The sequence below is a fragment of the Ictidomys tridecemlineatus genome, chromosome 7, assembly GCF_052094955.1.
Source record: "Ictidomys tridecemlineatus isolate mIctTri1 chromosome 7, mIctTri1.hap1, whole genome shotgun sequence".
In the NCBI taxonomy this organism is placed as follows: Eukaryota; Metazoa; Chordata; class Mammalia; order Rodentia; family Sciuridae; genus Ictidomys; species Ictidomys tridecemlineatus.
In genome coordinates, this window is record NC_135483.1 from 7,793,005 (window position 1) to 7,820,685 (window position 27,681).

The following is a 27,681-nucleotide window of genomic DNA, read 5'->3' on the forward strand; positions in this document are numbered from 1 at the left end:
TCCCTCCTCACTGTGGCTACACCGCCATCTGTTTCAGTGGGGCTTTAAAACAGTCCTGAGGGACACACTAGGATGCTAGAATCCCAGTCAGCGTCTGATGAGTGCCTACTGTGCAGGGGCATGTGCTAAGCACACAGTAGTGCAAGCTCACAGGGAGCTCTGCTCAGTGAGGAGGTTGGGCCCTCGCAGATTCTTTCCAGAAGGGCTGGCATCCAGCAGCCATCAGGAGTCCTGTGCCCGGCACTGACCCCTCCACCGCTCCTTGTTCTCACTCTTAGAGAATTAGAGCCCTGTTGGAGGAGAAAGTTTTTTTCTTTCCGGGTGATTGTTTTGACCCAACCTCCTGAGTCAGAGAAGCACAAGGTGTTCCGGCCGGTGAGTCCTTTTGGCTGTGCAGTGGGTTGAAACCTCTGTGTCCTCTTCCCCTAGTGCAGAGGCCAGGGGGATGCCCGCCTGTGGCGCCTCTCCCTATTTGCAGGACCCTCTCACCACATAGAGAGCTGGCCCTTCCTGTTTGGCTTGGGCCAGGTGCTGCTGGACATATCATGCCACAGTGGTCCCCTCTGTGCAGCAGAGCTACATGCCCTAGTGCTCGACAGATGGGTTGTAGCCGCCCAGCGCCCTGGAGAGATGCAGGGAGATGACTGTCAGCGAGCAGCCATTACAGCTTGGACTTAGGACCGTGCATGTCGTGTATTTCCAGAAAAGCCTACCGTCTCCTTACAACCAAGAAAAAAGCAGGTGGCAGGGCAGGCTGCGTGCCTCCCCTCCAAGAGTGCAGTCTGGCTGGGAGGGGAGTCCGAGCCTCCTCGCTCCCTCCCATCCTCTCCTTTTTAGAAGGCTTTCCTTCTTCCTTGACATCTGGAATGGTTTCTTCCTGCCTGTGAATATCCCGATATTTTCACTAGTTTCTTGCAGATAACATCCCTGTTTTTGTCTTATATGTACATACATTTTCTAGAGTTAGGAATTTATGGGTTTTTTTCACAAACCACATTCATTTATGCTATCTCTGCACATAATTTGGGATCACATTTGCCATTTCTTTCTTTCTGACGCGTGCGAGACTGCTCTGAGCCCGGGGCTGTGAAAGCAAATGTGTGTGCTTGTGACCCTCATAAAGTGGCTCTGCCTTCCACCCTCTCAGAATGCAGGGGACTGTGGCATGGCTGTCATCTAAGCAGAGGGAGAAGCCCTAATTGCTAGGGAGGGTAAGCTCCTGCCCTGGAGCCTGAATGTCCCCCATGGTGTCACCTAGAAGAATCGGCTTTGGGGTTCTTTGCTTGTTCTTGTGCTTGGCTCTCGTGGGCTCTTTGTCTACAGCCCTCTAACTCTCACCATGTCATGGAGTTGGTAAAGGGGCCCTCAGAAGATGTTGGTACCTTCAGTAAGGAGTACTTCACTGTACGCTTTCCTTTGATCTTGGCCTCGGGGAACACTGAGCAGCGAGGCCCAGCTCAGCCAGTGACAAGAGCTCGGCTCTGGAGAGAAGGATGGGCTGGAGCCCAGCCTGGCTTTCTAGTTCCAGGCAGAGCTGGGCACAGCAGGGTAGGTCATCTTAGGAGATGGGCAGCTTGACCTGCTCACAGGGTCTCCACCCCACAGAGCTGGTGCTCTTACTGAATGGCGAATGTTTTGTGACATCTATTACCATCCCAGGATGAAATTCATAGATACGATACGTGCATGCCAAATGGAAGGCATGCCAGTGTCCTAACTATAATGGCAAGAAGAAGCAAATGCAGTCCCTTACAGCACACCAGTAAGAATCTGTTACTATTCAGCCATGACTGCCTAAGAGACGGAGGTTGGCAGAATAGTGGCCCCCGGAGATGCCCAAGTCCCCAACCCCAGAACCTGTGCATGGTAGGTTCTGCATGACAAGAAGGAATAAAAGTTGCTGAATGGCTGAATTTAAGATGGGCAGATTGACCTGCATCCTGTAGAGGACTCAACCTCATTGCCCCTTTATGTGGGGCAGAAGAAGGCAGAAGAGTCAGAACCAGAGGACTATATCCAGGGATGCTCCAGCCACTGCTGGCTTTGGAGGTAGAAGGAGCTACAAGCCAAGGTGAGCAGGTGGCCTCTAGAAGCCGGAGAAGCCAAGGAGGAATGCAGCCCTGTGATGTGGTAGTTTCAGACTTCTGAACTCCAGAGTAGTAAGATGATAAAACTGGGTTGTTTTCAGCTGCTAAGTTTGTGGTCACCTGAGCATAGAGTCTGCGAGGGGTGCACCAGCTTCCAGCCAGGCTGAGCGGAGGTGGGGGGGGGTCCAGACATGTGAGCAGCATGCGGACTCTGGGGGCTTTCCTAAGCAGAACCATTGCAGCCTTCCCTCAGCGTGCACAGCAGGTGTGCGCCTGTGAAATCTCTGCTTATGTGCAATTCAGAGTTAGGATCCAGGTTGAGGGGATCATAAACAGGGCTGTTGTTTAGTCCTCGTGACTGGAGGGACATTTAGAAGTGGTTTGAGAGAACAGTTTTTGGTCGTGCATTGCCATCCACCCCTATAACTTCCCTAACATCTCTGCAGAGGGTGGAGGGTTGTACCTCTGGAGATCACAGGCTTTCCGCACAGTGCAGGGAGAGGAGTGTGACACAGGACAGCGAGATGGAGAGGGAGGCCAGGGGCAAGTGTGCTTCTCCTCTCCAGGCTGCCAGTGGGAGCAGCCCTGAGGGAGCTGGGAAGGCAGGGTGTTTTCTCCAGACTCCTGAGGGGTAGCCGGTCCTGCTTTCTGGATGTAGGCATGCAGGGAGGGGTCAAGAGTGAAGCCAGCAGAGGACGGGAGTCCCAGCATGGTGCTCTTGGAACAGCTGGTTGAATTGCACTAGCGCCCCCTGGTATTGACTAGCTCGTCACATCAGTTCTGAGACAAGGAATGTGTTCTATATCCCCTGTTGTCAGTCCTCGCCCCCAGGACAGTCAGTATGTCTAGCTGTCCCCTCAAATGACATTGTCCCATATATTGGAAGACACAGGCATCTTTTTGACTGTGCATCTTCTCTAGCCTGGATGGCTTGTGTATCCAGTGACTGGTTTTAAAGCTAGGCCACTGTCTTTTAGTGCTGTGTGATGGGTCTTAAGGCCTCTTTAAGGTTGGCCTCAGGTGTGATGTTACAATCTCACGGTGTTATGGTTTAGATGTGAAGTGCCCCCCAAAAGTTTGTGTGAGACAATTCAAGAAAGTTTAGAGGTGAAATGAGAAAGTCCAAGCTGACATTTACACCGGCATACTCACCAGTTGCTCACCTTGATCTTGGTGCCACCTCACATGCCGGTACCTCTTGCATGTGCGCCTCAGTCAGACACAGCACCTCCCACCCTGTGTTAGTGGCCTTGAGAGGTGAGCCGAGGTGCCCACCCTAGTACTGCTACATGGACATGAGAGGTTGCCTAAGAGCCCTATGGTCAGACCCTTTGAGACGGCTGTGGCGTACCCAGGTGTGCCTGCAGAGGAGGGGCCTGGGAGTGCCAACTGCATCTTCATAGTGAGGGTAGCTGCTCCTGCTGGTGCTGTGGACACGGAGTGTGTGGAAGAGAAGAGGGTGTGGGTGGGTCAAAGCCTTTGGTTTGGGAAAATGGGTTGGTGTTGATGCCCCTTGCCCAGAGGAGGTCAAGGTCAAGAGGAGCATCAGAATTGGAGGGAGTAGTTGGATTTTGGCTGTTAACTTGGAAGTCGCCATTTGACATCCCAGAATATGTACCCAGCAGGGATCAAGCTCTGTGTGTTTGGGTTACAGGGAGAGGTCTGCTAGAGATGGATCTGGCAGTCATGAGCCTAAAGCCAATATTTGAAGTGAGTCTGGCTAAGAAGCTGTAGGGAGGGAATGGAGACAGAGAAGTGGTCCTGGCTGAATGCGGCGGCACTGCTCAAGGTCCAGAGAGGAGGGGGATGCAGCAGCGAGGACCAGAGGACACTGCTGGGCAGTAGTAGGAGGGAGGAGAGAACTGTTCAGAGGGAGCGAGTAAGGAAAGAGCCAGAGAGCCTGGTGCTGCCAGAGGCTAAGCAGAGGCAGTGACGGGGGTGGCAGTCAGACTCCAGGGACAGGGTAGGTCCGGGAGGGCTAGCCATAAGAGCCTGCCTGGAGCAGGGTAAGGATGAGTGGTGTGTGACCATGAGGGACACCACTCTGGCCTCTTGCACCCTGTGCCCACTGGCTGTCTGGGCCCCATCCTCCTTGGGTGGATGCCGGCCTGCCCCTGCCTCCAATCTCCAAGACTTTCCAGCCTCCACAACTTTGTGTCTGCCCTCCCCACAAAAGGGATTGACTGGAGGTCTGATCATTTCTCTCCTGTCTAAAGGAGAGGCACATTGAAATACATGTAGGTCCTTTAAGACATGACTTCTGGGGCCCTCTCTAGTCTTTCTCCTCTTTCTCCATCTCTTGCTGGCTCATATCCTGTGCTCTGGTTGGGCTGAGTGTCATTACACTGGCTGTCAGGTTTCCGATAGGCTGCTGCTCCCCCCTGCTCTCCTTCTGCTCTCTCTGTGCCTCCTCTTGTCCGCTGACTCCTGTGAACCCTGCAGTGTTCAGGATCTGGATCATCATCTTCAGGAAACCATTTCTGACCACCATGACCCCACCCTGGCAGTCCAGGATGAGTCCCCATCCGTTTCCTGCTGTGGGGGCAGAGCTTAGGTTCTGTCTCCATCTTCCAGTGGAGCACCTGACAGGTACAGAAGAGGGCCCAGAGGTCAACTCAGGCATAGTGGTGGTTCAGCCCATGAGAAACAAGACTTTCCAAGGCAGACTGGGTGGCTGGTCACAACAACTTGCCCAGTGACTGGCTCTCCACTCAGAGGTATCAAGACACAGACACCACTCTCTGCCTTGCAAATCAAGTGCTGATGCTCCCCACAAGTTTCCCTCCATCTTCTGGTTTCCTGGTCACTTCTGACCCTGCTTACCTCTGCTAATCTACCCATCTGCCAGCTTCATTGGAAAGGTGGCCAAGGAGCCTGCGGGGAGCCAGGAAGTCGGAGCTGCTCAGGTGAGCCCGTTGCAGTGACTCTGAAGTGCCTCCTGTCACTCCTTTGGGCACGCAGCAGTCGCTCATGGTGGTGACTTACCCCTTCTCTCCTCCAGTCGGCTGGACCTTACTTGTAGGTTACGGGAGCAGGTTAAGCACATTCTGTGTTCCTTATTCCTTGACTTACTCAAGGAGGAGGAATCCACTGGTTGCCCGTGGCCAGGGTTGGCCAGGCTCAAGCAAGGCAGGGTCAGAAAGACACAGGCTATACCTTCTCAGAGATGAGTAAAACCATTGCTGTGCCAGGCGTGATGGCACGCCTATAATCCCAGCAACTCAGGAGGCTCAGGCAGGGGGTTTACAAGTTCAAAGCCAGCCTCAGCAATTTAGAGAGCCCCTAAACAATTCAGTGTCTGTCTCTAAATAAAATATTTATAAGGGCTGGGTATGTGGCTCAGTGGCTAATAGTCCCTGGGTTCAATTCCCATACCAACTAAACAAAACCATGTTTGCGATCCCAGAGGGTCAACATATGGCAGGTGTCAACACAGGGCTCTATGGGAACATTGGCTCAGGGAGCCTGCAGAGGCTTTCGGAAGGGGGATACATGCCTCAGTTTCCAGGGTTAGATAGAATCTTCAGGGAAAGGGTGTGGTTGGGGCTTCATGCTGGTGGAGGAGCAAAGGAGGAAGTTCAGAGGCAAGAGAGTATGTTCCAGAATCAAAGTTGAATGTGTGGGGGTGCAGGCAGGAAGGTCCTCACCTGTGTAGCAAGAGACCTGAGACCCCATTCTGAGGGTTGCCGGAGGCATAGTGTAGAGAACTACCTAGTAAGACTGGATATTAGAGGCTCTGTGCATGGTTTCATATTCTAGAATCATCGGTAACCAGCTGAGAGGTCCTGTAAACTCTGTGAACCCCTCCCTTCCTTTCACCTTTGTGGTGGGAATCCTCCTGCCCTGCCTTTCTCAGAGCTGTCTGGAATTAAGTGAGATAAAGGATCCAAAAACATTCGTCAGGTTTTTCATTGCTGTGACTAAAAGACCCAACCAGAACAACTGTAAAGGAGGAAAGTTACTTGAGAGCTCATGGTTTTAGAGGTCTCAGTCCACAGACAGCCAGCTCTGTTCCTCAGGGCTCAAGGTGAGGCTGAACATCGTGGAGGAAGGAAGCAGCTCATATGATGGTCATGAAGCAGGGAGAGAGGCTCCACTCACCATATACAGAACATACCCCCAAAGGCACGTCCCCAATGCCCACCTCCTCCAGCCACACCCTGTCTGCCTTCAGCTACCACTCAGTTAATCCCATTAGGGAATTAATTCACTGATCAGGGTAAGGCTTTCAGAACCCAATCATTTCTCCTCTAAACCTGCTTGCATTGTCTCATATATGAGCTTTTGGGGGCCACCTCACATCCAAACCATAACAGATGGGGAGAGTGGAAAAGGTAAACCAGGAGCGATTTCTTCTGCGGCAGGCCCATGCTGAAATCTAGAGCTGCACACAGCTGTACAGCCACAAGCACGGGGATGCACACAAAGCTACGCCCAGACCCCACCCACACACGTGTGCACACAGACATGCACACAGCCATGTACACACACCTCCATGTTCATGCATGTATTCATATTTACATGTGAACCCAGAGTGCACACACTACTCCCGCAGCTGTACATATGCATGCACATGGAAGTGCATATACACACACACAGGCATTGCATATACACATTCTGCACAGCTCACGAACATCCATGCATGTATGTGCAAGTACATACACATACCCATGTAAATACCCTACCCTCACACGCTTGCTGCCCTTCCAGCTGTCCTCCTCCTGGGAGTTTGTCTCCTTGAGCCCACCCGTGAGAGATGCTTGCTATGTTCTTTGTTGATGGTCTTGACAATGGCTGTGTCCTCTTACTGGTGTTGAGTCCTTTCTGCCTCCCCCAGATCACAGAGGGCTGCCTCTGGGACCAACTCTTGAAAGTCCTTAGAACTAATCCTGAACAGTAGGAGTGCCAACGAGAGGAGGATAAATCGTGGCTTCTCTGTTCATTTCCTGGACTGCAGCCCCAGGAGCCTTCCCTTCCATGGACATTAATGACATCTGAAAAAGGGTTATTCCCCAAGACACAGTTTAATAAATGGGAACCTGGTCAACTTATTTAAAAACGGATTTGAAACACGAAGGATGCCTGAAGCAAAACAGCCTCCTGGTGGTGGCAGCAACTGTGGCAGAGATGACGATGAACTTTCTTCCCCTGAAAGCACAAAGTACAATCACTGTCCTCAGCAGACCCTCCACCTGGGGTCCCTGAAGCGAAGGTGTTCATCATCTCTCGGTGCCTGGTAGGCTGTGGGCTTAAGGCAGGACCCTGGGAGCATGGACAGTATCTTAACAGAGGCACATGGTGGCAGTTTCATTTGAAGGTTCCAAACCAAATATGGGTTAAACTGATGCCATCTTACTATGTGTCTTTCCATTTTCTTTTCATTTTAGGGCCAAGAGAGGGTTTCCCCCTTCTTTCTTTATTCATCATTTTTATGTGCCTAGAGCCAAGTTTAAATGATGTGCTAAGTTGGATGTGGTGGTGCATGCCTATGCTCCCAGCTATTGGGAAAGTGAGGCAGCAGGATCCCAAGTTCAAGACTGGTTTGGGCAGCTTTGCAAAGCCCTGACTCAAAATAAAATGAAATAAAAGGCTGGGAATGTGGCTCAGTGGTAGAGTGCCTGCATAGCATGCTGGAGGCCCTGGGTTATCCCCAGTGCTAAAAAGTAACCCAACCTAGCAGCATGTTCTGTTTGACTTGGCCTGCCTGGAGCCTGGCAGTTCTGGTGCCTCATGAGTATGAGTCAAGAGCACCGTTCAGGTATAGAGCTGATGAGCACCTGGCCAGCAAGGGCACTGGGCCCAGGAGTCGTTGCACAGTGTTTCGAGAGCCGTGGGGGAAAGGTGTGATGCGGGTGTGTTTACCCTGTGCCACAGCAGGTTCTGAGTGCTGTCTGGGTAGCCAGCTGCAAGAGCCCCTGCCCTTCCCTCAGCACGGCCTCCGCGGGCCTCAAGAAGGCCTCAGCAGCTTTTCCTTCCCTGAGTTAACTTCTGCCTGTCATATTTCAGCGTCCTTGGCTCTGTCTGCACTGTTTTGATGTCCCAGCACGGGTTGTGGTCCATGCAGTGTCTCAAGCCATGGACTTGTATTCAGGGGCGGGTTCCAGTGATGTAGGTTCTGTGCACCGAGGCGAGGTCTACCCCAGGAAGAAGCCACCCAGGCAGGCTTCCCTAAGGGCCGCCCCTTTCCCTGTGGTCTTCTGTAGGACAGGATGCCCTCCTCACACCTTTCTCCTGGCCATTGTCAGGGTGCTGCCCAGCCCAGTGGGCTCTGCCTTCCGAGGGGTCATCCTCCTGTCTTGGCCAGACCTTCGGGCGTTCTCGTGAGCATCAGCTCTGAGGCCTGGGCACGTAGACGGAGGAGTCCCTCAGCGTCTTTATTGAACAGGAGGATAGTGAGAATCATGAAGAAGGTGTGTGTCCCCTAACATGCCACCTCCCCTTGGCTCAGTCCTGCTCTGTCGGCAGTGAGCTGGGTCTTGTGTTCATCAGAGGCGTGGAGAAACGGGGAACAGCAGCACAGCCTGCACCTGGGGCATGGGAGCATGGGCACACCAGAGTGGCAGCCCCTGGGGCAGCTTCTCTTCCTGCCTGAGCCCCACTGCCTCCAAGACAGGGGCACTGAGACCTCTGGGGTGCCGCGAAGACCCGGGGCTGAGGCGTGTGTGCTGCTTCGCCCAGCGTCTGGCACACCACTTGCCCCTGTTATCGTTTCGCACATTGTTTGGGCCACTGTAAGCAGCAAGGAAGCTGAGCCTCAGAGCTGTTCTCACACTATCCTGCATCAGGTACTTTCCTTGTTTAAACATTCAAGGGAAATCCTGCTTAGCACCTACCCAAGGGCCAGATGTCCTTTGTGGTCTGCTGAGAACTCAACCTGGTGCAGTGGAGGTTCTGTGGATCAAAAGTCACAACATCTGGACTCAGCTTCCAGTCGTGTGGCCTGGGCAGATTGTTCCCTGAGGCTGGGCTCCCTCTGTGGAATCAGGAGTTAGCCCTGGGACTCTGGTGCTGATGGGTGTTTCCCCTATGAAAAACGTGCCACTCTCCCCACAGTCACATCAGTGGGGACCCAACAGGGCATGAAATAAGGACAGGCAGCTGCTGGGCCTGTAGTATGAGGCTGCTCTGGGTGGCTGACTTTCTCCTCACCTCGGTTCTGCCGTGGGTACTTCTGGAGCTGTCCCAAGTCTTGCATGTGTGGCTCAGAACCACATGCATGTTCTGGGCTCGGAGGAGCCAAGGCTGACCCTGCTCCCAGGAAGCTGCAGGTCTTTAGAGCAATGGCACAGAGGTGGGGTGTAATGCAGCCCACACAGGGCCTCACGTAGCACCGTCGGGGTGATGGAGGACCTGTCTTCCTTAAGGGGTCTTCCTGAGCAAGGAGGACTTCTGGGGCTTACTTGGATGTTAGGAGGAAACACAGAGAGATGCTTAACCTGCTAAGAATAGATTTTACAAAAATGTGCGAAGGGAGCTGGAGGAGGAGGAAAGGCAAAACTGGTAGGGAGCAGGAAGGAGTAGGGGTAAGGTGGTCAGAGTCAGCCCTGGTGGCCTCCCACACCGAGGGGTCTCCATCAGCACTGCCAGGTGAGTGGACTGTGGGGATTGAAGCCAAAGTGACTGGGTCTCCAATGGAGCTATTTTTCATGTCCGTGGAGCCCCTCCCCCAGGTGCGGGACTCTGGTTCTGTCCTAGGTTCTAGAGCCCTTGATTCAGACAGAGCTGCAGGACCCAGGGCCTGACCGAATGGTCTCACGGGCTCTGGTTTCTGCTAAGCTATGCTGCCAATAATTCAGCTGAAGGACACATTAGATACAACACTGGGGTAATGGAGAATCCATCTCTGGGGGAATGATACTGTGAACGCAGATTATTTCTGCCACAGAGAACAGTGTTGAGACTGTGCTAATAGATTAAGCTACCAGAATGAGCATTCTGAACAGAGAGTGGTTGGGAGCTATACCGACAGACTTAGCCTGCTTGGACGTGCGGGACAATAACTTAATCCTGTCACTCTGTAGCGTGTGGTTCCTTTAGTCACTGTTGCCCTGTGCCAGCTGAGGATGATCTCTGGACTTGGGTCACTCAGGCCAACATCCAGTTCTTGCTACTTCACAATCACTTGGCCTTAGACGAGTCACTAGGCCCCTAGGAACTTCAGTGTCACCTTTTATAACAACGGAACAGAAATGCCCGAGCCACAGACGTGCGTGAACAGTTGGGATGAGGATAGGAGAATATTCAGGAAACTGCAGGGGGCTGGGTGGACATCAGCTCCCCTGGGACAAGGGCAGGGAGCACCTGGTTTGTAGAAACTGCATAGAGGCAGACATGGTCATGTGACACCTGAATACAGGAGGGGTGCGCTCCATGGAAGGCCTCACGATCCTCCAGGGGCCTTCAGTGTCCCTGGCTCGTCCTCTGTGTATGGTGCTCAGAGGTGGCTTAACCAGGGATGGCACCTGTGCGGGCAGCTTCCACAGGGATGGCAGAGCCACACAGAAGGTCCTGTGTGTGAAGCAGGCCAGGCAGCAGGCAGCCCAGTCCCTAGGAACCTGGGTTGGGGTCAGGACGTTTGCAGTGCCCAGTAAGAGAGCTAGAGTGTGCAGCCATCACACCACCGGCTGAGACGCTCCTGGCAGGACTGCTGTGGAACACATGTTTACAACTGCCTCCATCACTTTCTCTAAATTAAACTCGACCCATTGTGTTTGGAAATTTCATTGCATCCTGGGAATTAGTAATGGGTAAATTTAGTGGTGATTTTTTGGACACACCCTAGAGCTAGAAATTGAAAAATGAAAGCAAATGGAGAAGGAGTTCTCTTTAAATAGACTTGATACTTAGAAAAGGTAATGTGGACAAACAGACATAATACCAGAGGAACCGTGAAGGCAGTGCACTCCTCAGGAAGTCTCACGTGGGCAGGTTTTGATTCAGCAGGCCCACAGACTGGATGAGGCAGGGTTCTTATTTGAAAACCTTCACTGTCTGCAAAATGTGGCTCAGTCTTTCAGCTGATGACCAAGGCTCCTCAAGATTCGATTGTAAATGTCATTTCAGGCCACTCCATCCACTGTGACTGTACACAGCCCTGTTCATGCATGATATGACAGCTGTTCCTGTCACCTCTTTCATATATTCCAATGCCAGTCTGGAGCCCAGGGTGGGGGCTGGAGTCAGGCTCAGCCAGAAGCAGACGTCTCTGTAGAGATAAGAGCCCAGAGAAATTGAGGACCGAGACCCAGGAACCCTCAGCTTGTGCAGAGGGCTGAGGAAGAGCAGCGTGGAACCCTGGGATCTGGGAGAGGGATCAGAAGAGTCCAGCAGCCCATCGTGAAAGCAGCGGAGACTAAGCTGAGTCAGGTCGGCAGCGCTGGATGGCGTCGAGCCTTCTGGAAGTGGGAGATGAACTCTGCCGGGGTTTGGTGGCTGAGAGGTGGTGGCAGTCTTGGCAGGGCTAAGTATGTGTCTGCCCCTTGCCCATCGTGCCGTGCCCTTTAGCATCGTGATCCCTGAGAACGCTGCCTCTGTGAAGCCCAGGCCCAATGTGACAGTTAATGATAGGCACGTGGCTTACCTGCCCATCCACAGGAGGGAGTCATCCTTGACACCTCGCCTCCTTCCCCACGTCTGAGGGCAGTGGCCACATGCTGGCCATCCCAGGCATCCCCCTTCCTCCTGGGACCAGCCCTGAGGACTCAGTGTACACCGACTGCATCCCCTTGGCAGGGCGGGGCTGCCCCTGAAGGGCCCATGGGGCATGATCCTCCCCTTCCTGGCCAGGATCTCAGCCCCATCCACACTCAGACATGGTGTCGGGGGGTTACAAGAACAAGGATGCGCAGTCGGTAGAATATCTCGGTGGATGAATGCTCCTTACTTTAGGCTTCAGCCTCAATGGCAGTCACCAAGCCCAGGGATGGTGCCACGTCCCAGGGTGTGTCTTAAACTGCAGATTGTGGCTCTGGCTGTGTTCATCTCCTTCTGCCTCTTGAGTGCTGCCTGGGGTATGCTGGGCCTGTTGGCACCTGAGGCCCGAGGACCTCTGCATAGCCCACCCCTGTCCTTGCTCTGCATAGAATTTACTAACGTGGAAGGAGAAGAGATTTCTTGCATATTCTTCCCCATTCTGTTTTCTGTTGGACACTTTCTTTTTTAAGTGAGATAGCCAATGTTTACTTCTCCAGTACTAGTTCACGTTCATTTTCCCAGTTAAATGAAGTTGAATAAACAGCAAAAGAAGAAAAAAGAAAAGGTCTTGGCTCGTTCTAAGACAGCAAGCCAGGCTGAAACTATCAACAGTTTCCATTCAGAACAGCTCTCCAGCTTCGGGGTGGGGCGGAGATTCCGTCAGCCCAGAAGTCCTTCCAGTCCCTGATACCAGAACTGCCAGGGCTCCCCAAGGTGCCTTTCACATTTCCTTCTATGGGTTGAACACGAACCACCTGTTGACCCAGCAACTGGACTAGGACAGGGGTAGATGGGCCCTTCCTACAGGGAAATGCCCATGACCTGTCACAGAGGAATGGGCAGGGGACAGAGAGCCACCTAGTATCCATCACGAGCTAGGAGGGGACAGAAGCATCCCTGGGCACCACAGGGGATGCCGGAGCAAGCCCACCCTGCCTGCACCTCCTGGAGGCCACGGGGCCTCCCTGGTCTCCCTGAGGCCAAGCCATGTCTTCCCAGGAACCAGTCACCCCTGGCAGTGGACTGTGCTGCACTGTGTGCCCGTCCCCAGCCTGGGCTCTCATGGGGACTGTGGTTTTCTATGGTGTCACCACCTCAGTGCTCATCAGTGTCTGGCACCTCATAGGTGATCACTCAGCAAATATCGAGTGCTTATTCTCTGATGAGGCAGACATGCCCCGTCCTTGTAGAGCGTTCAGGTGGCTCCCAAGGTGGCACACATCTTGTTGAATGAATGAGGGAGTAACCGACGGCCACAGTCCCTCCCGGGCAGAGGCGTGTAAGGAAGTGCTGTTGAATGCGCGGGAAGATGTGGCCTCGCAGCCAGGAGGGGAGCTGCCGCTTGCTGGCTGGCGCAGGTAACGCGCTCTCCTTCCGTCTCGCCCATCAGCCTGCGGGAGCCCTCTGAGGCTCGTCCTCTACCAAACGGTCCCAGGCCCCTGGGCCTCCCTCCCAGGCTTGTTTTCTAACCTTTCAGTCATTTTTTGCAGTTCTAGGGTCTCAATTATTTTTCTAAATCTTTCCTGTGTTTTTTAATTCTCTTTTCAATATCAAAGGCAGCTGTTACCCTTCCAGAGCTCTCAGGGACGCGGGGCCTGAGCACGGCTGGAATTCAGCCTCACTCGGACTCTTCCAGCTTGGAGCTGTGAGAAAGGCTTGGCTGGTCTGCAGGTCCTCTACTGCCAGATGCTCCCTGAGGCTCTCGGGCCTCACTGTGGTGGCCAGTGTCATCAGCAAGCCTCCTCCTGAATGCGTAGGGCACCAGTGTCGATTCATGGCCTCTGGGGAGAGTCCTCTGAGGGCGTCTGCTCCTGCCTGGGGTGGTTGGTAGTGGTGTCATGCAGAGCCAAGCTCCTGGAGTGTGTGGGAAGACAGAACCAAGGAGAACCTTGTCCTTTATCACCAGCTGCCCCAGCTGTATGTCTCCAGGAGCCCTGTAGCCCAGGCCTGAGTAACCCCCATGGGGCTTCCAACCCTCCTCTTTTAGTGACCCCCACCCTGGGGCTCCCAGGAGGCAGCTTGGCACCAGGAAAGGAGCCTCAACTTTGAGTCTGAACTTGGGTCCACCATTTGCCGCAGTGGAGAGGCCTTGCCCACATTGCTGGTGCCAGGAGACCTTGCTGTCTTAGAACATGGGGCGAGAGCACACACAGCGTGGTTGAGGCTCTGGGAAGCCTGGTCAGGCACTGGACCGTACGAGCTGCTGGTCCACCAAGCTGTGTTTTGTAGTTATTGCTCGACATGTGTGACCGCTCTCTTCCCTTCCCCAGGTCACCGACGAGGAGCCCAGCTCCAACCACACGGTCATGATCCAGGAGACCCTCCAGCAAGCCTCTGTGGAGCTGGCCGAGCAGCACCACCTGGTGGTGTCCTCCGATGACGTGGAGGGCATCGAGACAGTGACAGTGTACACCCAGGGCGGGGAGGCCTCCGAGTTCATCGTCTACGTGCAGGAGGCCATGCCACCCGTGGAGGAGCAAGCGGAGGAGCAACCTGCCCAGGAGCTCTAGGGGCACCAGCATCACACCACAGAGCGGCCCTCCTTCTACACTCCTGTCAGTGGCCAGACAGGACCCTCCTGGTCCTCCTTGGGATGGTTAGGGCGACTGCATCACCAGCAACCCAGGAGCCCGTTTCCTGGCATAGGTGCCCCTGTCCCTGCAGCGTCTGCTCTGGAAGGACGTGCATCAGTGCACCTGCCTCGTCGCCCCTTGCTTCAAGATCCAGGGACTCTGTCCCCTTCAGCATCTTTCCCAGTCACATCTCAGTCCTCAGCCCCCATCTAGGTGCCCGTCCACATCTGGCTCCGATGTGCGGTCTGGGGAAGGGAGACGGCCACCACACAGCAAGTGACCTTACGGTCTTGAGTCCCCACTGGGCGGGTGGGTGGGATTGTCCTGGTGCTCTCCAGAGCCCTACTGTCCTCACGTGTGGGCGCTCGTGGTCACGTGGAATAGCCACCACCCCTCATAGGGCCCAGCTTACCATCTTGAGATTCCTTTGCTTTTAGGAAAAATGCACTTTTACTCTTCACCTGCCGTTGTGAGGCGGCGAGGTGGATGGAATAAAAGCATTCCCTGCCTGTGGTCTCCGGCTCCTTGCTGGGAGGTAGGGAGGGTTCACAGTCCCCTGCTCAGCTCCAGATCTCCGCTTGGCCCCACCTGAAACATCCCAGGTCCTTACATTGCAGCTGGTGGTGCTCTTTCCTCCTAAGCATGTAGGTGGGCTTCAAGGTCCTCTGACTGGGGTCAGTGATCTTCTTTTTCCAAGTGGCCAGTATCTGATTCACTGCCAGCCAAGAGGTGGCAGTGCCCCTTTTCCACTCTCTGTCTGGGAGGAGCTGTAAATTGACCTTAGAAAACTGTAGGCACGGTGTTGTGTGACTAAGATCCCTGGTCTGTGCTCCTGGTAGGTCTGCTGCCTTCGAGGTAGGCCACCCAGGCGAGTGCTGCCCACTCTGGAGTCTGTTGGCATCTCCCCCACCCTCCTCAGGCTTACTGAGGTCAAGGCTGAGTGCTCTGGGATCCCTCCTCTAGCTGGGATGGTGGGCAGGTGCACAGGCATGTGGCTGCAAATAGAGCAGCCCAGGGCTTGGGCTCAGAGCCTGCACCTGGCCTCCCAGTGACCACCCTCACCTGCCCTTGCAGGGCTCCCACAGGGCATCTGGGGAGGCGTCAGGGCTGCTGCTCTATCACAGGGGGAAGTAGCCTCTGCTCCAAGGGCGTGAGGAGGTGCCTGTGGCCTTCAAAGGAAGGAAGGAGGGCCCTCCCTGGGATGGCTAGGGAAGGCGGCCTGAAGAAGGGGCCTGTAAGCCACCTGCTGAGGCCGAGAGCAATTTGCTGGGGGGCGGTGCCTCAGGGAAATGACATTAAATGACATTAGACAGCCAGTCCCTAGAAAGGCACAGGTGTGAGATCCGAGGTGATAGTGATTTTACCTCTGAACCCCAGGGAGACCAAGGGCCTGCGTAGACCCAGGATGAGAAGGCCAGAGCGAGGCCCCTGAAGAGTCCTGTCCAGACAGCCTGTTGGTAATCGGGTTCAAGTCCCGGTCCCCCAGTGCTGCAGACTGAATACCCACGAAACGCTGCGGCAAGAGCGGAAGTTTAATTTAAAAGACAGGAGACAGAGGGAGACTCCTCTGCAGAGGAGGGGGTCTAAGTTGGTTCCCGAGGGAGTGGAAGTATCCGTCCCTTTCATGTTTTAGGTTTCCTTTCTTCTCATGCCCCCTACTTACCTAGTAACCAGTGACCAAAAGTGGAGTGACCAGGGGAAGGGAGTCACCCGGGGGCTACTCATTAACAGTGCAGGCAGGTAACCTCAGCAACAGCTTGGAGGAGGGGAAGTGCTCTGGAGGGATGAGCATTCTATTTCCTTTGATGACCCCCCACCCCGTTCCTGACCCAGTCAATCATTCGTTACCTACACTGACTGTCCTTCTGCCTCTGGCCTCCCTGGGGTCTTGGTGCAGGTGGCCAGGCCACATGTTCAGGTGGGAGGTGGAGAGCTCGCTCCAGCCCAGTGCTCACTTCTCGTCCCAGTCCTGTGGCAAGTTACTAGACTGCTCCGAGCTGCCATTTACTCATTTCTGAAATAGGTCTGAGGGCCATCTGAACTCCGCAGGTTATCGACAGAATTAACTGAGCAAAGCTGAGCAGCTGTTAGTACAGTACCTGCCCGCACTCTGTGAATATCAGTTATTGTTTGTATTCCTAAGAGTGGAGGAGGTGAACAGGAATGTCCCCCAACCCCTCCCTCAGAGGGCTTGGAGTTGGTAGGGGAGAGGGTTGGAATGGGTATTGGGAGACTCCTGGAGCACTCCGTGCCCCGTGGAGGCTGCAGGAGAGCCGGCTCTTCCCCAGAATGACAGAGAGGAGACAGGAACTAAGGAGTGGCTGACTGCCCTCTTGGGTAAGGTGCTGGGCAGGAGGGCCATTCCCAGGCTTTCTGGGGAACTTCCCCTGCAACTTTGCTAACCCTGTGGCACATCCCAGGGCCTATCAGAGGCAGCTTCTTTCCATCCCCCCAAGTCTCCCTCTCCTCCTCTGCTCTTGGGTACTTTTTGACCCAGCTTGTCTGTGGTGTCAGGCCAGGAGAAAACCTGAGCTCACAGGCTGAGTGACCCCTCCCTCCTGCCTGACAGCATGTTCTGTGCTTACCTGAGCCAGATTCCTTGAGGCTCTTTGACAGGGTCATTGGGTCCAGGCTTCCCACCACCTGTGTCTTCAGGAGATTGGACCACAGGTGCATATGCAGTGCTGACCTTGTGCCAGGACTACGATGCTGTCACCATCACAGCTGCCCAGTGAGGTAGTGCTATCGTGAGGATTTAACTTATCAGGAATGTTGGCACAGAGAGGTTAAATAACTTGCTCTGGGTCACAGAAGAAAAGACCAGGAACTGAGCCCAGGCAAGATCTGCACATGTAACCCACATGCCTCTCTGCCAACCTTTCTCTCCCTTTTACAGCTAAGAAGATGGTGGCTGGGTGAGTGACCTGCTTTGGGTGACACTGGAGGCTAGAAAGCAAGGCACCTGGGATAGGATGCAGATGTGAAGTTCCTGTGTCATGCCCTCAGGCACGTTCTGTATGCCCTGGGCCATGCAGCCTCCTGTGTCTGCTTTCCTGACACCAGGAGGGCAGATTGAGGCCAGGGGTTGGGGCAGAGGTCAGAGGCAAGTCTTGTATGAAGCTAAGATGAGACCAAGTGTGACCCAGAGAAGGAACAGGAGCCCAGGGCCAGCCTGAGCCAGAGACAGGTGAGCCACTCATAGTGCCCTGTGACACTTGGGACTGGGGAGAAAGCTGGACAGTGGTCAGCAGACCTGCCCCCAGAGGCCCTGGCTCTTTGCACAGGCACTCCTGAAGCTCCTCTGGCCTGAGCCCCCTCTGGATGGGCTGTTCCTCTGCAGCCTGGACTCCCCTCATAGGCTCCCGTCTGTTAACCAAGGGAAGGGGCCAGGCTCTGAGTAAGGAGCGGTGCCCTGGACAGGCAGGAATGATCCGCCTCCTGTGCACAGGGCGTCTTCGGGCAGCCTCCTGTCCCTCCTGTGTTCTGCTCACAGGCAGTCCTGGGAGGGGTGAGTGCACTCAGGCAACATGCAGAGACATTCACAAAAGAGCCCCAGAGCCAGTGACCTTGGAGGTGATGTGCTGGGGCAGGGTGACCCCGGCGAGGATCCAGCATTGTGGTTGTGACCCGGCCTTCTACCTGGCCAGCAGCGCTGAGGCTGACTGCGTTAGTTGCTCTTGAGTTTTGCATTTTTGAGGAGACAGTGACTCATTTTGTAACCTGTATCTACAGGACTAATTTAGCAAATTAATTTTTCTTGTAATAAGTATTTAAAATTCATTAGCTGCCGTCACTGATGATTTTCCCCTGGCTCCTCAGCTCTGTCTTTCAAGGCTGGAGAAGAAAGACCGCTTGGTTCCAAATCCATCTCCCACTCCACCCCTTTGAAAATCTCAAAGTGAACTGTCCATCCTGCCCTTGGAAGAACTCCAGGTTCGGGACAGTCCCTCCTGGTGCTGATAGTTTTGAGTCGCAGCAGGAAGTCTTTGGGAATCAATTAAGTGACTAATACTTTGCTGGAGAGAAGAGTGTGCCGAGGGGCTGGATTCACCATGCACCGCAAAGTTCTCTAAGTCAATTATTTTCAAGTCAACTCGCCCTTCTCTTAGCCGTGACGGGACACGTTTGGATTTGATTTAAAAAATTCTAATCTATCACTGTCACCGTTCCTGCTGTAATTTAAGGCTTCGGTGGTTTGTGGTAGATAACAGTCGTTACACTTCCTGCAAGGCTGAGAAGGCAGCCAGGGCTTGGCGCATTAACTACCACCAGGCTGACAAAAGGGAGAAGAAAGGACTGTGGCGACACAGGCGGTGGCGGGCCCGAGGCCCCTGGGGGAACCCGAAGGGGGGGGCTCGCTGCCCGCCCCGCCCCCTGGTCCTGGTTCTTCTATCCTGCACCTCTCTCCCGACTGCCCACACCAGACCTGTGGGTCCGAGACACCCCAGACAGCAGCCCTGCCCCGGGGTGTGTGACAGGGACAGGAGAACTGGGAAGGGGCCAACTGGTGGCAGAACTTCCCAGGTGCTAGATGGTGGTGCACCACAGGGCCTTCGGGCTTCCTGGCTCCTGTGCTCGCAGGCCCCAGCATGGCCACTGGTCTTCAACTGAGTCGGGGCTCTGTACACCTAGCCACTGGCTCTCTGCAGAGAAGCTTGGGGAGCAGCTGACCCAGTGCTGGGTCCGAGGTCAGAGCCCCATGCAGCAGTCCTCCAAGCCACAGGGTGGGCGTCAGTGAGAGGACGCACCTTGGCTTCCTGGCCTAGCACAAGCATCCCACAGGCCACTCCTCTGAAAGATATCACCACCTCCACCAACAAGGGTTGTTGGGGTCCTTGAAGTCACTGTCATGGTTTTTACTCTGTGAGAGCCACACTTATCCTGAGTGGCAGAGAGGCTGGGGGAGGAGTCAGTCCACTGGAGCTGCTGTGACCGGATCCTTAGGCTGGTGGCTATGGAGAGCAGACAAGAGCTCCTCACAGTTCTGGTGGTTGTCAAGTCCAAGAGCAAAGTGCTGGCGGACTTGGTGCCTCAGCTTGGATCTGGAGGGTCCTCCGGGGGCCTGTGTGTTAAAGGCTTGGTCCCCAGGCTGGTGCAACTGAGAGCTGGGGGAACCTTTAACAGGTGCAACCTACCAGGAGGTTTGAAGGGGATTACGGGACCCAGCCCTTTCTTTTCTCTCCTTTTTACTTCCTGGCCACGGGAAGAGCAGCTCTCCTTCGCCACATGCTCCCCACAGATGTGCTGTCTAGCCACAGGCCCAAGCAACAGGGCCGATGGATCATGGAGCCTTCAAAACTGTGAGCCAGAATGAAGCCTTCTGTTGTTAAGTTGATTATTACAGGCCTTTCATCGTCGTGATGGGTCTGGTGGGGCCCCTTCCTCACAGCTCCTTCGAGGTGCAACCTCGCGTGGTGGAAGGGAAGGACCAGCTACTCAAGGCTCTTCTTTTTCTTTGTGCCGGGGGTTGAACTCAGGGGTCTTCTACCACTGAGCTGCATCCCCAGTGCCCCGGCCCACACTCCTTTTCTTGAAGACAGGGTCTCACTAAGTTGCTGAAGCTGGTCTCAAACTTGTGATCCCCCTGCCTCAGCCTCCTGAGTTGCTGGGATTGCAGGTGAGCACCACTATTTACAGGCGACTCTGGCCTCCTCTTTAGGACGCTGACCCCTCCGTGAGGATGGAGCCTCTGTGACATAATCAACCTCCTTCTTATATCTTTGCCACTTTGGGCATGCTGAGCCGGGCCCTCAGGACAGCAGGGTTTCAACATGTGAATTTTGGGAACATAGACATTTAGACCAAAGGAGCTCCAGACATAGGAAGTGCTCAGAAGAGATCCGCCCTCTGTAGGCATCCCAGGGGTACCATGAATGCAGAGCAGAGACAGTGAATCAAGGTGCAGGGTGTCATGGCCGGGCCCTGGAGACCACCCTACTGCCGTGTATTGTAGAATAGCAAACAGGAGTGAAAGGCACTCATCCAGTGCACAGAGCCAGTGAACCTAGGAGACAGCCCCATGTGGCAAGGCGTGTGTCTCCAGGAGGCTGAGGCTCCACATGGTTCTGAGAAGGCTTGTCCCTCTCTCCCCTCTCATCAAAGCCTTTGCCCCTTGCTGCAGCAGACCCCATTGCTCAAACTTTTTATCTGAAGGAGGCTAAAGGGACATCAGAAAGGGATCATTGTAAAGCCACCTCCACTGCAAGGACAAGTCCCTCCCACAATGGGGGATCCAGCCATCCTCTCTGACGTGACTCAAATGTTGGGTGCCCCCCAGGAAGAAGGAAGTCACCCTTATTCTTAGACACTGTGGGGCCGGAAGTCTGTTCCCAGCCCCCTAAGACTTGAAACCTACCCACCCATGGCACCTTATCTCTTTGCAGGAAGCAAAGCCTTTGTTGGAATATCTGTAAACCTAAAGCCGTTTGTTCCTTGTGTTCCTCCTTATCCTTGTCCTTTCTCTGTACATCTCTAAAGTGGGGAGGTCCATGCCAACCTGACCTTAGGACAGAGTGACAAATACACTACATGCACAAAATAAGCACGACACTGGCTGCCACCAGCATCAACCCTGCTGCACAGTCTTCTCAATGGGGCTGGCAGCACGAGGGCCAGAGCACCTGCTGTCCCACAGAGGGGACCCTCCAAGTCCCATTGGAAGTTCTTCTAGTGTCCCTGAACCTCTGGCAGTTTGCGGCTGCTGGAACCACCCCCAGTGGTCGCAGTGTGTGGGGCGGGAGCACAGTGTGACAGGTGGGGAGTGGCTGGGTTGGAAGCCCTTGAGTGGGGGAGGGCACAGCTCCTCTGCCAGCCCGCAGCCAGCGCACTGAGCCAGGCCCTCGTGTGTGGAAGGCTGGACAGGAGGAAGCCTAGGGCCTGGCACGCACTGTTTGTCCATTCAGCTCAGCCGGACAGTGTCTGGCCTACTGTCCTGAGGCCAGGATTCTAGATGAGCAGAAAGTAAAGCTTGTGTCAGCCCCAGACCTGCCACCCAGACCCAGATTTCAAAAGGAAGAACTCCAAGATGCTGTGCTTGCCCTGTGGATCCCAGCTTGTCCCTGAGTGGGAGTGTCCTCACCGATTGTAGGACTAAGGCACGGATCTGCGTGGCAGTGTTCCAGGCCTTGCCACCTCGCGAGCCTGGACACTGGCATGAGAACTTACCCAGTAGTCGGCAGTTGTCAACACTATGGGTGCTCGAGGGTGGTCTATTGGGTCTTGGTCCTTGGAGGGTTCTTGAGGGCTTTTGAACCCTGTGAGGATGGGCAGTTGTTTCCTTTTAAGAGCCAGGTCCATATTTTAGGTTTTGTGTGTCTTGAGGTCTCTGTTGCAGCTCTTCAACTCCATGTCGGAACAGGAAAGCAGCCGGAAACATGAACAGGAATCAGCGTCCTCTCCTAGGTGCTTGGGTCTGCAGGGCCAGACTCATAGAAACTGTAAAGATAGTTGTGTTTTATTTCCATTGAACAAGCAGTTTTACACTCGTGCTCTGTTTCAGTTTTCACAACTATGCTGTTTTCAAAGGGATGAAACTGAGGTCAATAGTTAGAGATCACAGCTCTTTCCACTCTGAGGGAGATGTGATAGAAGGCGTGGAAGGTGGCCATGATCTGATGCTGGCCCCCCAGCCCATGTGTGACCTAGGGTTTCCCTTCTCTCTGGGCCTCAATTCCCTGTTCTGAGCACAGTCAGTTGTCCTGGTGGCTCCTGCCTGTCATGATAGACTGGATCAGGGAAGAGCTACCATCAGATCAGCTTTATTGGCTTCTGATTCTTTTGATGATGCTCTGAAGGAAATCAGACATTACTGTAAGGAAGAAGATCCTTTAATTAAATTGCTGGGGAATTAGAGGATTGAATGATTGAAATGGGGGGGTGCTCTGTCTAAATTAATTATGATGCCGTTCTGCCCCCTGCTCCCCATGATACCAGGGGCCTGAGTGCCCCGGAAGCCCTTCCTCTGGGCTTCTTCCCACACACAGGCTGCTCTCCTTGGCCTCCTGCCCTCTCTGCCATGCTACAGCTCATGGATAGCCCATGAGGGGCCAATCTTAATTAAGCTGAATGGTTTTCCTTGAGCTTGCAGAATAGTAGATGCAACTGGGGGTTCCGTTTGGTCCAGCCACCCCTTCCAGAGAGGCTGGAATAGCCTCTGAGCTGCTAACCCTGAGCTGGTCAGTCCAACCCCACACACTGTAGGTCCCCTCCATCCCCAGATCCCGGCAGAGTGAGTGTGCTCCGTGAGCCAGGCTTTCACTTCACCTGAGAGCAGGAATGTGCTCCCTGTGGTCACCTGAAGGCTATCGTGTCCCCGACTCTGGCCATCAAAGCTCAGTACAGAGGACCTTGACTTTTCCCTCTCCTGAATGGATGGTGATCACTTCCTGCACGTGAGAAACATTGCCAGTGTCCCCAGAGTATGCATAGAATACTCTCTGTGTCCTGTTCTCTACTGAGTCCAGCACATTCAGTCCTGTAGCCAGGATTTCCTAAGGACACCTTTTACCTGGCCTAGAGCATGCGTTGTCCCTCACCAAGGATAGTCGTGCTGCTCAGTAAACTGGGACTTGTCCCCAAGCCCACATGGAGCAGCCTACACCTTTTATCATTCAATCCTCTAATTCCCCAGCAATTTAATTAAAGGATCTTCTTCCTTACAATAATGTCTGATTTCCTTCAGAGCATCATCAAAAGAATCAGAAGCCAATAAAGCTGATCTGATGGTAGCTCTTCCCTGATCCAGTCTATCATGACAGGCATAAAGAGGGGAGCATGATTCCCTCCAAGCCCTCGCTGGAGTCTTCTGATCTGGCTGGGCAGAGAGATCGCTGGGAAACGACAAAACCAAGTGATGGATAAAGGTTTCCCCCGGCTGAGGGGGCGCTGAGCAGGGAGCCCTGCCCTGCAGGCCAGGTAAGCCTTCCTTGGGTTGCTGCAGGACGTTCCGAAGCCAAGTCCTTGATGTTGTCCAGGAGTGAGCCAGATGAAGGATGTGACATGGGCAGAGGCCTGAGGCCAGCGAGAGCAGGACACAGAGAGCCAGTCAGAAGGAAGGGACCGGCGTGAACCAGCGTGAGCCTGAAGAGGTGAGAAGTCCAACAGGGAGGAGAGGTGGAGGGAGACGCAAAGGAGTGGGTGAACGGGGGAGTGCCACGGACATCCAGAGGGACAGGCTCTTCTCCGAGGTTTGGAGAAGCAGCTGGGGTGGCCCTGAAGAGGGAAACCAGAGTCCCTGGCCCTCACCACCCGTAGTCCTCAAGCCACCAAGCCACACAGACTGTGTCCCTCCCAGCCCTTCACTCAAGGTGAGCCCTTTGAGGGGAGCCAGAGGGCAAGCTGCTTCATGTGGGCTTGGGGACAAGTCCCAGGTCACTGAGCAGCACTACTCTCCTTGGTGAGGGAGAGCACATGCTCTAGGCCAGAGAGTAAGTCCCTTTACTGGGACGCTGTTTGCTCCTGTCCAAGACCCTCTGTGGGTTGTTTCCCGTCAGGACTTTCTGGATGAAAGAAGCAGACAGCGGCACTGCATTTGTGCTGTGTCTTTTGTCCTCTGCTCCAGTGTCTTCTTGGACTGGAGGTTTGGATAGTGTTGCCGTAATGACACATCAGCCTGACTTTCAGCCCTGTGGCAGCTGGGTCCTTTTACGGGTGGGTAGACAGGCATGTCCTGCCCTGGACCATCCCTCACCCTCTCCCTCTGCCTGGCGTTCGCCTACTCCTCTCCCCCGCCCATCCTCAGTTCCCAGATATCCCACTTGGACTCCTGGCAGCTCCAGAGCAGCGCCCCCTTCAGCCCATCACCATGAACTGCAAGAGCCTTTCTCTGAACCTCCATCAATGGTTAATTTCACAAACAATCCGCGAAAACCTTCTCCCCGTAGGCAGTTTAGACATTGCAGTGGGTGCTGAGTGGTCTTGTTCATCGTGCCCACTCGTGGGCCCAGTGATGATTCCAAGTGCAGAGGCTGAGAACCCAGGCAGCTGCCAGCTCAGTTCTTCTCCACCCAAAGAAACAGTGCTCTCAAACCCAATCCAAGGTGGCTGCTCTGGGTCGATGGCTTGGAGACTGTCCCTGTGCAAGGGAAAGACTTTGGAAGTGAAGTCTCCCAGTCCATGTCCACATTTCCCACCAGAGGTGGCAGAAGCTGAGGAGGTATTGTATTGCCATGGCCACCAAGGAGTGAGTGACAAGGCCAGATTAGGAAACCAGTCTCTGCTTCTTCCTGGTCTAGGCTCTGTATACCTTCATCACGTCAGTGTGTGAGGGAGGGTCCTCTGCCATCCATGGGTACTATTCCTTTCCCTCCTTCTGGGTGATTCTTCCCATCCTTCATGCAAGTGCTAATCAATTCTCTGCAAAAATGCTAACAGGAGGTGTGCTTATCCTCTATGGTGGTTGAGACAAATTACCACAGACTTAGTGGTTTACAGGACACAAATGTATTGCCTTGGAGTTCTGTAGGCCAGTGGCCTGGCATGGGCCTGGCTGGGCCAGGAGCCAGGTGACATGGCTGTGTTGCCTCTGAGGCATTGAGGAGAGCCTTCTTCCTACTTGAGCTCTACCAGACAAATTCCTCAGCGGTCCCCTTCCTGGCTGGCTGTGACGTGCTGACCATTCCCAGTTTCTAGAAGTCACCCACATTCCTTCTGGATTTCTACACCTCATAAAGTTTCCTCCTGGGTGAAGAAACTGAGGCCTGGAGAGGTCGCACAGTGTGCCCATCATACAACTGTTCTGACACGTCTTGGGGCAGCCGGGGCCCTGTTCCTGGTCTTCCCCACCACTTCCCAAGTGCCAGGCACTGGGGCCAGGCCTCTGGCCCTGTCCATCCTATACAATGTAGGAGTATGCTGGTAAGCTGGCCTTGACCAGCCCATGATGCAGCTGTGCAGGGGGTGCTAGAGGCTTGGCAGATGAACACCAGAATGGGAGACCCCGTGGGCAATGGCACGGCAGGAAACGGAAAGCAACACGCTTTGGAGATCTACCCAGAGACAAGAACTGGTAGGAAGGCAGCTCCTTCCTGGGCAGCTAGCTCGGCCCAGCCTCTTCAGTGACCAATGTGGTCCTCCAGCCTGCCTCCATCTCTCCAGAGGCACACCAGGAGGAGCCAGTCCAGACATGTTAGGTCAGCCATGGGCATGCGGCCTTGACCTGGTGTCTTCACCCTCCGAAGACGTACATGGCTTTCCAAGGCCCAGCCCAGGTGTGTGGCACAGTGCACAGGCTAATGATAAAGATGAACCTGAAGAGTTATGCATCTGCCCCTTCAGCTGTGCCAGCACTGGGCGCCACGTCTGTGAGCATCCCTCCATACCACACAGCACACAGGTCCACACACCACACCCACGCCAAACACCACACACCCACACACTCACCACATACCAAAGAACTCCATATACACCTCACCCTAAACACACTCTACACACGCCCCCCACACGGGAGCCTGTTCTCTGAGCGCCTCCCACGCCCGGCGGCTGCTAATTGACTCCCGCTGCAGGCCTGTTTATCATCTCTCCCCAGTGCTTGGGCACCAAATGAAGACAGATTCCAGGAAGCTTTGAAACGTTCCAAACATGGACGCCTCGGATTCACACGCTTTGAAGATTAGAACAAGTTTTAATTCTCCTCCTCCCAAGCCTGGCTTCTGGCTTGTGTTTTAATTATTCCTGCAAAATACTCTGTTTCCTGCGACTTCCAGGAGAAGTGTGGGCTGGCTGTGGACCTGTCACTCATGGGCTCTCACCGTGTACCAGCATGTGATCAGTGAGTCCCTGAGCTGCTCGTGCTGTGACAGCCACAGAGGGAGGAGTTCCGTAATTCTCTTACCCAAGCGGCAGAAAGGCCTCTAGAGGCCAGACAGGAGCAGAGCAGATCCGAGCGAACCAGGCTGTCTGGTCCTCAGGCCGAGTTTGTTACCTCCGGGCAATGATGCCTTCTGTAAGCTGTAGGTGATTTGCAAATACAAGAACGAAGGAGAAAACACAAGCTTCCAGAGAACCCTACGGTTCTTGGTGGGTTATTGTTATTATAAGCTTATATTTTATTTTAAAAAAATGGGCTCTTACTTATCTACGTGATTATTTCTATGCAGTTTTTTTTCCCATTAAATTGCTCCTTTTCAGAGACTTGAGCTGAGGCAGGAAAAAGGAGGAAACAGAGGCGGGGCAGCAGAAGAGTCTGTCAGGCAGGAGCTGAGCTGACAGAGGCCGTGGGCAGTGGTGGGCAGCCTCTCTACACCAGGACCAAGAGAGAAAGCCAGGCATTTCTTAGGGGAAAAGGAAGGAGTGGCTTGGGGTGGGTGGTTCTAGTGGGCTGTGCGCCTCCTCCCCCACCAGGGCTGTCTAAAGTGTCAAACACCCATCTGTGGGATGGGCCAGCAGCTCTACCTCACAGGCTCTGGGGGTGGCTCTGCATGGCGTCGGTGTCCACACGGCTGGGTGTGCCAGGCAGCAGGGCCTTCGCTCCCCAGTGAGGCAGCACCCTTCTAGAATGTGGGAGCAACACATGGATCCTGAGAGGAGGCAGCCTGCGCTCACCCATACCTGTCCCTGTGCACCCCCACCTGTCGCCGTGCACCCACACCTTTCCCTATGCACCCACACCCACCACGGCAGCCGCAGGAGCTGTGCTGGTACCTTGGCAGCTGCCAGCCCGCCCACCCCATCTCCACCTGCTGTCTGCCCTTGGCTGCGGCTGGCTTCCCTGCTTTTCTGCCTTTGTCCCTTAGGGCCATCTTCAACACAGCAGCCAGCCAGAGCCCAGGAAAGCCTGACTAGGTCAGGGGGCTCCTCTGCTTAAGACCCCCCGCCCAGGCTTCCCCTGTCCCTCAGGGCACAAAGTCCTTACGGTGGCCAGCAGTCCCTGTCACCCAGGCCCATAAACTCTCCGGCCTCATCTGCTGCGCCCTCCTCGCTCCAGCCACCCTGGACCACTCCAGCTCCAGGTGCTGCACCCTCTGGGCCTTTTCCTGGAGCACTCCTCACCCACAGCCCACGCCTGCTCCCTCCGCAGGCTGTCCAGCTCACCCTCCAGCAAGGTGGCAGCACCCTCTCCCATTGCTCCTCACCTGCTCCTGCCTTAGTCCTTGGTTTTATTTATCGTGAGCTGCTCTGAGGTTCTGAGTCCCACTGCAAGTGAGTGTGGAGTGAGAAGAGGCTGCACTGGGCGGAGCCATTGCCCTGCTGGAAGGAGAGGCCAGGCCCTCAGCCCTTGGCCCCGTGGGGCCTGCCGGGCCACCACAAGGTAGAGTGCCCCTGCCAATGAGGGAATGGAGGAGCAGGGACAGGGATGTCCTGGGCCTCCTTTGTGGTGAAAATGGGAAAGT

At 54.5% G+C, this 27,681-nt stretch overlaps 1 protein-coding gene across 5 annotated transcripts in view; it reads left to right on the top strand.

Annotated features, from left to right (window-relative positions):
* Zfat (zinc finger and AT-hook domain containing) overlaps positions 1 to 14,862 on the top strand; it is a 175,582-nt gene extending 160,720 nt beyond the window's left edge. For all 5 annotated transcript variants that reach the window (XM_078016678.1, XM_078016677.1, XM_013357407.4 and 2 more), the window contains one exon: positions 14,051 to 14,862. In XM_078016678.1, coding sequence (XP_077872804.1) covers positions 14,051 to 14,290 — 240 coding nt within the window. In that variant the 3' untranslated portion in view covers positions 14,291 to 14,862. The remainder of the gene's footprint in view (positions 1 to 14,050) is intronic.
* The last annotated feature ends 12,819 nt before the right edge of the window (positions 14,863 to 27,681 follow it).